This window comes from Oncorhynchus keta, chromosome 10, assembly GCF_023373465.1.
Source record: "Oncorhynchus keta strain PuntledgeMale-10-30-2019 chromosome 10, Oket_V2, whole genome shotgun sequence".
NCBI classification, from domain to species: domain Eukaryota; kingdom Metazoa; phylum Chordata; class Actinopteri; order Salmoniformes; family Salmonidae; genus Oncorhynchus; species Oncorhynchus keta.
Window position 1 is genome coordinate 76,856,427 of NC_068430.1, and position 14,259 is coordinate 76,870,685.

Genomic DNA, 14,259 nt, shown 5'->3' on the forward strand with positions numbered 1-14,259 from the left:
ATGACCTGCAGAGAGCTGGGACCAAAGTAACAAAGCCTACCATCAGTAACACACTACGCCGCCAGGGACTCAAATCCTGCAGTGCCAGACGTGTCCCCCTGCTTAAGCCAGTACATGTCCAGGCCCATCTGAAGTTTGCTAGAGAGTATTTGGATGATCCAGAAGAAGATTGGGAGAATGTCATATGGTCAGATGAAACCAAAATATAACTTTTTGGTAAAAAAAAGAATGCTGAGTTGCATCCAAAGAACACCATAACTACTGTGAAGCATGGGGGTGGAAACATCATGCTTTGGGGCTGTTTTTTTGCAAAGGGAACATTCAACAACACCCCTTTCAAAAATAATCCTGTAAGTCTGCTTTCGTCTACTTTTACCTGACAGCAACTTGGGAAATAGTTCAATTTGAGTCCAGATGTTCTCAAGGCTGTTGTTGCATCTCCCTCTCTGCAGCCATAGAAACATAAAGAGAGACAACAAACACACTTTATAACTGGTGAAAAACTACACCTGATACTTCAATTAAGCAGGAAAAAGTCTATCATAACAGATGTGTAGCACTGTAAGACACGTGTTTCTCTGTTGTTGTTTTAAACCTGTTTTATTCTCAGGACCAGGACTAACACTGAGTATTGGGACCCAGGACAACAACATATCCTGGTCTCTATTCTCAGGACCAGGACTATAACACTGAGTATTGGGACCCAGGACAACAACATATCCTGGTCTCTATTCTCAGGACCAGGACTATAACACTGAGTATTGGGACCCAGGACAACAACATATCCTGGTCTCTATTCTCAGGACCAGGACTATAACATTCTCAGGACCAGGACTATAACTGAGTATTGGGACCCAGGACAACAACATATCCTGGTCTCTATTCTCAGGACCAGGACTATAACACTGAGTATTGGGACCCAGGACTATATATCCTGGTCTCTATTCTCAGGACCAGGACTATAACACTGAGTATTGGGACCCAGGACAACAACATATCCTGGTCTCTATTCTCAGGACCAGGACTATAACACTGAGTATTGGGACCCAGGACAACAACATATCCTGGTCTCTATTCTCAGGACCAGGACTATAACACTGAGTATTGGGACCCAGGACAACAACATATCCTGGTCTCTATTCTCAGGACCAGGACTATAACACTGAGTATTGGGACCCAGGACAACAACATATCCTGGTCTCTATTCTCAGGACCAGGACTATAACACTGAGTATTGGGAGTATTGGGACTGAGTATTGGGATCCAGGACAACAACATATCCTGGTCTCTATTCTCAGTACCATGACTATAACACTGAGTATTGGGACCCAGGCCAACAACATATCCTGGTCTCTATTCTCAGGACCAGGACTATAACACTGAGTATTGGGACCCAGGCCAACAACATATCCTGGTCTCTATTCTCAGTACCATGACTATAACACTGAGTATTGGGACCCAGGCCAACAACATATCCTGGTCTCTATTCTCAGTACCATGACTATAACACTGAGTATTGGGACCCAGGCCAACAACATATCCTGGTCTCTATTGTCAGTACCATGACTATAACACTGAGTATTGGGACCCAGGCCAACAACATATCCTGGTCTCTATTGTCAGTACCATGACTATAACACTGAGTATTGGGACCCAGGCCAACAACATATCCTGGTCTCTATTGTCAGTACCATGACTATAACACTGAGTATTGGGACCCACAGGCCAATAACATATCCTGGTCTCTTCTACAGAATACAACTAAACAATACAAATTTGAAAAATATACATATTTAAACAATGAATATGCAATCAGCAATGTAAAACAAAACAAGAAAACATGAAACCACATTCCAGATGTTTTACAATATTTTCACACAAGCATTTGTTCCACGTAACAACTCACCAAAAAGAAGTAGAATGGTAATGTATAGGACATTGTGCTGGAATTGTATTTCTGAAGAGAGTGCTCACTCTTCTCTCACTCAGTTTTGGTTCATGCAGGTAACTGTGACCCTCAGACCAATTGGCAGAACATCTTTTAGGACCAAATTATTTATACAAGAGGCCAATGATCCTCATTAAAAATTATTATAGATTTTAAAAACATATAATTAATGTGATAATTAGACATTGTTGAGCAGATAATGGATGTAATTTATTTTTCTATTGAATAAATGAATACACACCTTGTATAGTTGAAACATTCTACATTAAAGTTATTTAATGGACAAGAGGAGATTTAGAAATAAGATACAGCTCTGAACACTCCTACTCCCCACCACACACCACTCCTACTCCAAGACGCTTGATACACATGGATCCAGAGATGCATATTATGCTACACAGGTTACCATGGTAATCACACTTAGTAACTGTTAGAGAATGGGAGATGGATGACTCTTTACAAGATGTTTTCTATGTAAACTTTATTTAGGGATCTGGAACTGGTGTCGGAGAGGAGGGAGATGAAAGATGACATGTTTGTGTTTTCTGGTGGTTTTTCAGTGACCCTGAATGAGCAAAGCTCTTTCCACATAGACAGGAGTAAGGTTTCTCTCCAGTGTGTATTCGCTGGTGTGTTGTCAGATTGAAATCTAGAGCAAAACTCTTCCCACACTGATCACAGCTATAAGGCTTCTCTCCTGTGTGTATGCGTTGGTGTTTAGTCAGGGATCCTGAATGATTGAAACTCTTCCCACACTGATCACAGCTATAAGGCTTCTCTCCTGTGTGTATGCGTTGGTGTTTAGTCAGGGATCCTGAATGATTGAAACTCTTCCCACACTGATCACAGCTATAAGGTTTCTCTCCTGTGTGTATGCGTTGGTGTTTAGTCAGGGATCCTGAATGATTGAAGCTCTTCCCACACTGATCACAGCTATAAGGTTTCTCTCCTGTGTGTATACGTTGGTGTGCAGTCAGGTCTCCTGATTGATGGAAGCTCTTCCCACACTGATCACAGCTATAAGGCTTCTCTCCTGTGTGTATGCGTTGGTGTGTCGTCAGGGCTCCTGATTGATTGAAGCACTTCCTACACTGATTACAGCTATAAGGTTTATGTGCTGTGTGTATGCATTGGTGTGTAGTCAGTGCTCCTGATTGACTGAAGCTCTTCCCACATTGATCACAGCTATAAGGCTTCTCTCCTGTGTGTATGCGCTGGTGTGTAGTCAGTGCTCCTGATTGATTGAAGCTCTTCCCACATTGATCACAGCTATAAGGCTTCTCTCCTGTGTGTATGCGTTGGTGTGTAGTCAGGTTTCCGGATACAGCAAAGCTCTTCCCACATTGATCACAGCTATAAGGCTTCTCCCCTGTGTGTATGCGTTGGTGTTTAGTCAGGGATCCTGGATGATTGAAGCTCTTACCACACTGATCACAGCTATAAGGCTTATCTCCTGTGTGTATGCGTTGGTGTGTAGTCAGGGATCCTGAATGACGGAAGCTCTTCCCACATTGATCACAGCTATAAGATTTCTCTCCTGTGTGTATGCGTTGGTGTTTAGTCAGGTCTCCTGAATGATTGAAGCTCTTCCCACATTGATCACAGCTATAAGGCTTCTCTCCTGTGTGTATGCGTTGGTGTGTTGTCAGGTTTCCGGATACAGCAAAGCTCTTCCCACATTGATCACAGCTATAAGGCTTCACTCCTGTGTGTATGCGTTGGTGTGCAGTCAGGTCTCCTGATCGACTAAAGTATTTCCCACAATCAAAGCAGGTGTAAGTCTTCTCCCTTGTATGAATTCTCTGATTAGATTTTAAGATTTTAAATGCAGCAAAACTCTTACCACTCTGAGAGCAGTGGTACGGTTTCTCTCCATTGTGAATATGCTCATGAATCGTCAATTCCTTCTGTTTAGCAAAACTCTTCCCACAGTCAGAGCAGCAGTGAGGTTTCTTCCCTGTAAGTCTCTGATGGTGTTTCTTGAGGTGTTCTGATCTGGAGAGGCTCTTCTCTTTCTTGTCAGCATCATGATGTTGTTGAGGCTCCGCAGATGATAAGCCCCTCCCACTGAGAGAGCAACGATTAGGGATGTCCCCTGTGAAACAAAGACATTGAATAGTTAGGTTTTGCAAATATGGGTCCATAAACAGATGTCTATGAAAGACTGCCGTTTGGGTCCCTTTGACATTTTTCCAGTAATAATTGCATGCTAATATTGCATTTTAAAACTGTAATATTCAATAAAGTGCCATTTAATACAGAACACATGGAGAATTCAATTAATCTGATTTTTTGGGGGGGGTTGAAACTAAAGTGACACAAATCAGCATTTTGACAGGTCCCTCCGTCAACCCTGTGTAACTTCTAGAAAGATTTTAACCCATCTAATACAATAATTACTCAAATTCTTACCATCATTGAGTAAAGTTACAAGCGCAGAATAATATGATTATTGTGAAGTCAATTAGTATAGGAGTTTAATTTAAACATGGACATGCTTTGAAAGTAGAACAATTTCCCTCATAAACCTGTTTATATGGACACATCTGAAATCAGGCTGCTCTGATGGGACTTTGATAAATAAATAAAAATTGCTATCAAAATAAAGGTTCTGTAAAAGCGATCATGTTATTTTTTTTAAGCATATTTAATTCTGAGTTATTAAAAATGTAGTTTGTATGTGAAAACTATTTCTAAGCAGCATACTTTTAGTTTTTCCTGAACTCACTGCCCTCGGTCAAAAGAAGTTAGCTGGCGCTGCTTGTGTTAGCACATACACAGATTAAATACACCTCTATAACTCTGATTAAAGTGTTTACATGTCCTAATCAGTCTAAAGATTGTTCAGAAAACCAGGTGTTTTTAAAGGTGTATCCTTACTTCCCATTACAGAGTAAGGTGTTTACATGACTAATGACATACTCGGCCTACTGCCATAATCAGTTTAATAGGAAATGATTAGTGTGCATCTAAAGCCCTAGTTATTTGGTTACTTTAACAGTCATTTCTGAACATTATTTATTTTGTGTGATTAGTGATTAATTTAAGTCTGTCCCTCATTTTAAGGTCAACCCTGTTACATGAACTGAACTCTTGTTTTAATATGGTGAAACTATTCTTTCAAAAAATATTTTTTGAAAATAAATGTTTTTTTTTTGCATAAGAAACATTGAACATATAATAGTCATATCACAGAGTAAAAGCAGATGATGGTTCTACTATTTTAGTAAATTCTGTTTTGTGGTGGAGAACTGAGCATCTCAACCCTTCTATCCAGACACAGACATGATAGAGATGTTTTAACAATAACTTTTTATGTGAAGACTGCATTCAATTACTACTTCCTGTTGCACAATACTAGCTTTCATTCCCCCGTCACAAGCAGATTCATGGCTGGTTTAAAGGACTGTTTTACCAATGTAGTGTTTTTGTTGTTTTCAGTAGTCCCCTGTTACGGTCAACCCTGTTACTTTATTTGGTACATTGGCTCTGACTATAGTATTTATATTTCATTAAACCTCTTGAGATGGCAAAACATGTATTTTATTAAGTTGAACATGTGCTTTTTATGACAGAATGTTCAAATGTGAAATCAAACTTTTTTTTGATACACTTTGGGTGGAACGACCAGATATTTTCATCAATATATAATTAATTAATTGTTACAGAAGCAGACTGTAGTCTCATCCACACACCATGGTTCTTACTTAATGAAATCACATCTCCATGTTCCTCTTCTCCTCTCTCAGTTCCACTCTGCCCTGGTGTTTTCCTGCAGTCAACCAGACCCAGCAGTAAAGTACAGGGAGGCGATCGACCTGGGGACTCTGGGAGGGGGAAGGGGAACGGTCTAGATTTGTCCTGTTGGAAGTATTCAACATGGATTAACATTAAACCAAATATTGTATTAATTTAGTCTATACCTCTGATTTGGGTGCATCCCTCGAATATCCCCTTTTACCTGAAATGTTCAATCGTTCACTACTTCCCACTAATCTAAGAGCATTGACTGGTGGAGGAATGGTCTAGTTTCCACCATATATCTCATACCAGTCATTTCCTTTCAAACAGCGATGAAGAGGTGAAGCGAGAGGGATAACTGGGCCCAAAATCTGTCTTCTGTTTCATTTGATCGAATATACATTTCGTAACGATTAGGTTGTTAGGAGTGTATTGATAAAAATAGGAAACTTTATATGGTAGTAGTGACTTGTCGTCACTCGTTACCGCAAACAAAGCCATAAACCACGCCCATTTCTACCATTGATCTTATTAACAAAACTTATAACTTTATGCCTAATAATGGTCCCACCTGATCTTATTGTGAATTTTCCAGTACTTATGTGGCAATGATTTAAATGTTTTATTTTTTAACCCTAACCTTAACACCACTTCTAGCTTTATGTCTAACCTTAAATAAATAAAAATGCGATATAGACATTTGTGGCTGTGGAAACTAGTGGAAACTAGTGGAAACACGCATATCTGCCCTCTCATTGGCTATAATGTTCCCACCTGATCTTGCCTCTTTACCGATTGCCTTCCATTGTTGAAGACATTTATTTTCTTTGTTTGAACGGACACTTGAGTATCTGGTCAAATAATGGACAATGTGTTCGAATTCAGTGAATGAATGTGAACTTTGTGGAGGAAGGAGAGATTATTAGGTCATAGTTACATATTCCTAAACATAATATAGTAGCAGGCTACTTTGACGAAGAGAAAAAATCGCAACAAGTTTTACCGTCATCATGCTTTTTTGGTCGAAACGTTTAAACCCAACACAGGAATGTGGAGGATCAAAGACGATTGAAACTAGGCCGAGACATTTTGTACAACACAGCAGGCCTATACTGTTAAAGCCAGACTTACCCGATCCATTGTGGAAGCTATTATTTCTTTGTATTGAATGAATAATTGTAGGCTACAGTACAGTAGACTACTTTGTTGTAGTGTAGAGATAAGGGAGTTGCGGACTAGGGAGTTGCGGAGAGAAAATTAGATTCCCAAGGCTGCAAATGATGCGTCCGTAGACCAGAGCAATCAAACATCTACTTCAATATCAACACGGAATTAAGTTCAAACAAATAAACGTCTCATGTATCCTAATATTTCTTCAGAAAGTTCCTGGATAACATTTTAGGTGATCTATAAAAGTCAAGAAAACGTTAAGAATCTTGTAGTTTGTTATCGTCTACCCTTGCCTGGCAGTAACTTGGAACACATGAGCAAAGAGGGAGTATCTGAATAGGCCTCTCGTGAGGGGTTGTCTGACAATTACTATTTCCGGTCTTTGGCTGCTGCTGTAATGGCAGCTGCTGTTCACTACCAGCACAGACAGGACAAAGAGCTGTTTATGCAAGTCTTTGCAATGGGTGCATCAAAACTAATTCACAAGTAATTCTCTGGTCAAAAATAAACGTAAGTCTGGTGGTGGAAAAAGTACCCAATAGTCATACTTGAGTCAAAGTAAAGATACCACAATAGAAAATGACATGTCCAAGTGATAGTCACCTGGTAAAATTCTATTTGAGTAAAAGTCTAAAAGTATTTGGTTTTAAATATACTTATGTATCAAAATAAATGGAATTGCTCAAATATACTTAAGTATTGAAAGTAAAAGTATGAATAATTTAAACCAGACAGCACAATTTTCTTGTTTTTTAAAAATTTACGGTTAGACAGGGGCACACTCCAACACTCAGACTTAATTTAGAAACAACACATTTGTGTTTAGTGAGTCCGCCATATTATAGGAAGTAGGGAGGACCAGGGATGTTCTCTTGAGAAGTGTGTGAATTGAACCATTTTCGGTCCTGCTAAGCATTCAAAATGTAACGAGTACTTTTGAGTGTGAGGGAAAATGTATGGAGTAAAAGGTAAATAATTTTCTTTGGGAATGTAGTGAAGTAAAAGTAAAAGTTGTCAAATATTGAAATACTTAAGTAAAGTACAGATTCCCACCAAAAAACTACTAAGTAAAAATACTTTAAAGTACTGCTTAAGTATTTTACACCACTGCGTAAGTCTTTCTTCTAAACTAAATTACAGCCAAATGTATTTTATTTATAACTAACTCCCTTCTGTCTATGTATATAACTTGTATACAATAAAACATAACAATAAACATAATGCTTTATCGCTACAATAAAGCTAACGTTGGAGAACTAATGACAAGCTCATCGCTGCTGCCTGGATGCTTTCACGTTTCCCTCGTCTGGGTTTCTTGTTGTGTTGGAGGAATTGAATTCCTAGATGTTCATTAATCAATTCAATTGTAACAAAGCAAAACACTTTGTCCGTTTCTAAGAATTTGTAAGGTTCTTATTTGCATAAAATAGACAAAGATCAGCCTCAAAATTAATCAGTAGCGTTTATTCCCGAGAGCTCTGGTCATAATACCATGTACATTGGTTTATATACCTCACATTTCATCATAAATGTCCCTCCTCCTCTCAGATACAATGGCAATATAGTTCACAAGCCTTCTCACATTGTCTGCCACCTTTTAAACAATCTACTACAAGCCCAAGGTCTCTCCCCTTCCTGGGTAGGGACAGAATGTCCAGTAAGGAACACAGTATTCCAGCCGGTCTGACGATAGCTCTGCTCGTTTCTAACAAGGGACAGAAAGTCCTTGTTCTAATTCTTGACTAAAACTACACACCTTATATTCAGTATTATGATTATAATAAGATTCATACATTCATACATTAACAGAGTAGTACTCTGTTTAGTTATAATTCTAAGCTAAATGTATACATAATTTAGTCATTATTCATAAAAATCACATAACATAACAAATGGACAAGCAGTAGCCTGCTGCAGTAGTCAGACTACACGAATTACCAACATTTTATTTTTACACTGCAAAAATATTTGAGAACAGTCAGCCCTCGAATGCTAGCTAACGAACGTTAGTTGATTGCAACATTGACACTGTCTGTGTGCTGACGACAGGTTTAACTAACGTTAGTTGATTGTAACATTGACACTGTGTTGACTACAGGTTTGGAGGCCACTCCACAGATGAACCCTCTAAATCAAATCAAATGTATTTGTCACATACACATGGTTAGCAGATGTTAATGCGAGTGTAGCGAAATGCTTGTGCTTCTAGTTCCGACAATACAGTAATTTAAAAAAATAATAATAATAATTTTTACCCTTATTTAACCAGGCAAGTCAGTTAAGAACATATTCTTATTTTCAATGATGGCCTGGGAACAGTGGGTTAACTGCCTGTTCAGGGGCAGAACGACAGATTTGTACCATGTCAGCTCAGGGGTTTGAACTCGCAACCTTCCGGTTACTAGTCCAACGCTCTAACCACTAGGCTACGCTGCCAATGAGTAATCTAACCTAACAATTCCAAAACTACTACCTTATACACACAAGTGTAAAGGGATAAAGAATATGTACATAAAGATATATGAATGAGTGATGGTACAGAATGGCATAGGCAAGATGCAGTAGATGGTATCAAGTACAGTATATACATATGAGATGAGTAATGTAGGGTATGTAAACAAAGTGGCATAGTTTAAAGTGGCTAGTGATACATGCATTACATAAAGATGCAGTAGATGATATAGAGTACAGTATATACATATGAGATGAATAATGTAGGGAATGTAAACATTATATTAAGTAGCATTGTTTAAAGTGGCTAGTGATATATTTTACATCAATTTCCATCAATTCCCATTATTAAAGTGGCTGGAGTTGAGTCAGTGTGTTGGCAGCAGCCACTCAATGTTAGTGGTGGCTGTTTAACAGTCTGATGGCCTTGAGATAGAAGCTGTTTTTCAGTCTCTCAGTCCCAGCTTTGATGCACCTGTACTGACCTCGCCTTCTGGATGATAGCGGGGTGAACAGGCAGTGGGTTTGGTGGTTGTTGTCCTTGATGATCTTTATGGCCTTCCTGTGACATCGGGTGGTGTAGGTGTCCTGGAGGGAAGGTAGTTTGCCCCCGGTGATGCGTTGTGCAGACCTCACTACCCTCTGGAGAGCCTTACGGTTGTGGGCGGAGCAGTTGCTGTACCAGGCGGTGATACAGCCCGCCAGGATGCTCTCGATTGTGCATCTGTAGAAGTTTGTGAGTGCTTTTGGTGACAAGCCGAATTTCTTCAGCCTCCTGAGGTTGAAGAGGCGCTGCTGCGCCTTCTTCACGATGCTGTCTGTGTGGGTGGACCAATTCAGTTTGTCTGTGATGTGTATGCTGAGGAACTTAAAACTTGCTACCCTCTCCACTACTGATCCATCGATGTGGATAGGGGGGTGTTCCCTTTGCCGTTTCCTGAAGTCCACAATCATCTCCTTAGTTTTTTTGACGTTGAGTGTGAGGTTATTTTCCTGACACCACACTCCGAGGGCCCTCACCTCCTCCCTGTAGGCCGTCTCGTCGTTGTTGGTAATCAAGCCTACCACTGTTGTGTTGTCCGCAAACTTGATGATTGAGTTGGAGGCGTGCGTGGCCACGCAGTCGTGGGTGAACAGGGAGTACAGGAGAGGGCTCAGAATGCACCCTTGTGGGGCCCCAGTGTTGAGGATCAGCGGGGTGGAGATGTTGTTGCCTACCCTCACCACCTGGGGTCGGCCCGTCAGGAAGTCCAGTACCCAGTTGCACAGGGCGGGGTCGAGACCCAGGGTCTCGAGCTTCATGACGAGCTTGGAGGGTACTATGGTGTTAAATGCCGAGCTGTAGTCGATGAACAGCATTCTCACATAGGTATTCCTCTTGTCCAGATGGGTTAGGGCAGTGTGCAGTGTGGTTGAGATTGCATCGTCTGTGGACCTATTTGGGCGGTAAGCAAATTGGAGTGGGTCTAGGGTGTCAGGTAGGGTGGAGGTGATATGGTCCTTGACTAAACTCCATGTTACGTCAACATATCTCAAGTCTGAATCGGGCCCTTCATACACATCATGCAATTAACATTGTAATTGTTTTGATTTTTAGTCAAATCAACATCATTTATCATGACAAAGATTTTGAGTTAAATCATCCCTTTTTAAACAAAAGTATTTGCTGGGTTTGATTTCACTGTGTACGCTCCATGTATTAAATAACACAATATAATCAGCTTTATTTAATGAGGCCTAACAATAAATCTACACAGTGATTTAAACGTTTTCTCTTTCCGTCCTGAATGAGGTAAGTCACAGGTCTCAGTCTCCAGATTACTGTCGCCTGAATCCATTTCTCTTTCCCTGTCACACTTGTTCTTCCTCCTGGAAAACTCGAAGGTGTAGTCTACCATGGTCATGGTGTTTCTTTTGTTTGGCATGGTTTTTCTTCCACTGTTTTAGCTAAGTCAGGTCGGAGTAGGTTGAAGCGTGTTCGGATCTGGCGCTTCAGGAAGAGCTCAGCAGGGGTCTGACATGTGACTCTGTGGGGGGTCCTGCGGAACATTAGCTCAGCGATGCTCGAGAAAGACAGTAGATTGTCTTGTCCTCCAATTCCTTTTTTTTCAGAGCTCGCTTGAGGATCTAGACTGACCTTTCTGCTGCGCCATTCGAGTCAGGATGGTAAGCAGGAACAAGGGTCTGTTTGATTCTGTTGTTTTGTAGGAATTGTTTGAAATCAGAAGAGCACAATCCATAGACTGCAAACAACTTCCAACCACTTTGAATGGCTGTCGATTATCACCTCGTAAAGGAATGTTCTCACCTCACAAAGGAATGTTCTTACCTCACAAAGGAATGTTCTCACCTCACAAAGGAATATTCTTACCTCACAAAGGAATGTTCTTACCTCACAAAGGAATGTTCTCACCTCACAAAGGAATGTTCTTACCTCACAAAGGAATGTTCTTACTCACAAAGGAATGTTCTCACAAAAGGAATGTTCTTACCTCACAAAGGAATGTTCTCCTCACAAAGGAATGTTCTTACAAAGGAATGTTCTCACCTCACAAAGGAATGTTCTCACCTCACAAAGGAATGTTCTCACCTCAAAGGAATGTTCAAAAAGGAATGTTCTCACCTCACAAAGGAATGTTCTCACCTCTCACAAAGGAATGTTCTCACCTCACAAAGGAATGTTCTCACCTCACAAAGGAATGTTCTCACCTCACAAAGGAATGCTCCCTGCTCGTTTCATTACAGTATTTATTATGGATAGCCATTAACTGCCGACGCAGCAGATACTCTTCCTGGGGTCCAGCAAAATTAAGGCAGTTCATACAATCATGTTTAGGAATCTGTGACTATGACCTAATTCTCTCCTTCCTCCCGAAGTCTGCACATATTCCCATTCCTTCACTGATTTCTTACACCATGAGCCTTTCAGATATTCAAGTGGCCGTTCTAACAAAGAAAATAAATGGCTGCAGTCCAGACTGAAAAGATTCGGCATGGGTCCTCTGACTATTGCTGCACCCCCTTTCAAGGCCCTACTTGTTTTTCCCCTCAGTTGTATCCCCTATTGACCATAACCGGATGCAGTTTTTACTGATTGCCATTTTTTTCTTACAACTTCACTGTTTATATTATAAGCTCATAGAAAGGTCCAAATCCAATCAGGTACGTTGGCCCATGTTCAAAAATATATTCTTTAACCTGTATTTAACTAGGCAAGTCAAAACCTGGACAATGCTTTGGTCACTCTATGGGACTCGTTGATATGACCTGGATTCAAAAGGGACGACAATACAAACTGTAGTCACATTGTCAAAGTCAGGTGGCCGCTAAGTGTCAAATTTAATCAACAACTAGCATTTCGGTATCTCAGTAAAAAAAACATATGATGCTAGCTTGCAATTATAAAAATATTTCTTAGTGTTGGCAAATTGCCTTAGTTTTGTAGTGAGGGGTGCAATTCTGAAATGTTTTGGAATAAATTATAAAACTAGCTAGCCAGCTAAGATCAATTTGATAAAACTGTAGCTAGCTATGGGTAACATGCCTTTTCTAGCTAGCTATGTTGGTAACTGACAGCTAGCCAGCTTTTCATCAGGGTAACATGATCCTTCATTTAGAATAATCTTTCTCCCCAGTATATTATATCTGAATAATCAGGAGTGCAATAAATCTTTGTGTTGGTTCAGGATTTTCCAGTACCTATACTGTTTTCTTATAAGATTCCTAGTAGTTTATAAGATCATTTCACTCTAAGAAGACCTACTTCTAGAGCAGAATCGATATAGGGTTAACCATTAGTATATGTGTAAGCAGAACCAATGTTTATGTTCAAGCTGATTCAATACAGGCTTAACCATTCTGGGTCATGCCTGGTCTTGTGAAGGCTATTGGACATGCACATTAGTTAATCATTTATAGGCGCCATTAGCCTGGTCTTGTGAAGGCTATTGGACATGCACATTAGTTAATAATTTATAGCCACCATTAGCCTGGTCCTGTGAAGGCTATTGGACATGCACATTAGTTCATAATTTATAGGCGCCATTAGCCTGGTCTTGTGAAGGCTATTGGACATGCACATTAGTTAATAATTTATAGGCGCCATTAGCCTGGTCTTGTGAAGGCTATTGGACATGCACATTAGTTAATAATATATAGGCGCCATTAGCCTGGTCTTGTGAAGGCTATTGGACATGCACATTAGTTAATAATTTATAGGCGCCATTAGCCTGGTCTTGTGAAGGCTATTGGACATGCACATTAGTTAATAATATATAGGCGCCATTAGCCTGGTCTTGTGAAGGCTATTGGACATGCACATTAGTTAATAATTTATAGGCACCATTAGCCTGGTCTTGTGAAGGATATTGGACATGCACATTAGTTAATCATTTATAGGCACCATTTGCCTGGTCTTGTGAAGGCTATTGGACATGCACATTAGTTAATCATTCATAGGAACCACTAGACATGTACCTGTATTAGGAAGGTACAGTTGAAGTTGGAAGTTTACATACACCGTAGCCAAATACATTTAAACTCAGTTTTTCACAATTCCTGACATTTAATCCTAGTAAAAATTCTGTTTAACAAGAAATTTGTGGAGTGGTTGAAAAACAAGTTTTAATGACTCTAACCTAAGTGTATGTAAACTTCCGACTTCAACTGTATGTATGTATGTATGTATGTATGTATGTATGTATGTATGTATGTATGTATGTATGGTGTATGTGTGTATGTGTGTCGTGTGTGTGTGTGTGTGTGTGTGTGTATGTATGTGGGCGTCAGGTAGCCTAGTGGTTAAAGCATTGGGCCAGTAACCGAATCCCTGAGCTGACAAGGTGCAAATCTGTTGTCCTGAACATGACATATTAGTAATATGGTGACGCCACCAGTATAATCTAAGATTGGTGTAAATAAGTCAGAAGTGAGACAAAACGATAAAGGTG

General features: G+C 40.0%; 1 protein-coding gene across 1 annotated transcript; it reads right to left on the bottom strand.

Annotated features, from left to right (window-relative positions):
- Positions 1–2,202: 2,202 nt before the first annotated feature.
- On the bottom strand, positions 2,203–7,235 carry LOC127932399 (zinc finger protein 883-like). Its single transcript, XM_052528032.1, has 3 exons — positions 6,821–7,235; positions 5,644–5,809; positions 2,203–4,043 (listed from the first exon to the last, which is right to left on the bottom strand). Exons 1-3 carry the CDS (start codon positions 6,827–6,829, stop codon positions 2,434–2,436), a joined length of 1,785 nt encoding a protein of 594 aa, XP_052383992.1. The 5' UTR covers positions 6,830–7,235; the 3' UTR covers positions 2,203–2,433.
- Positions 7,236–14,259: the final 7,024 nt, after the last annotated feature.

Bases quoted from the DNA above. Each gene is read 5' to 3' on its own strand.
- LOC127932399 (XM_052528032.1), bottom strand. The intron at 4,044-5,643 runs GTGTGTGGATGA...TTTGTTTCACAG, and splicing joins TTCATTAAGTAAGAACCATG to GGGACATCCCTAATCGTTGC.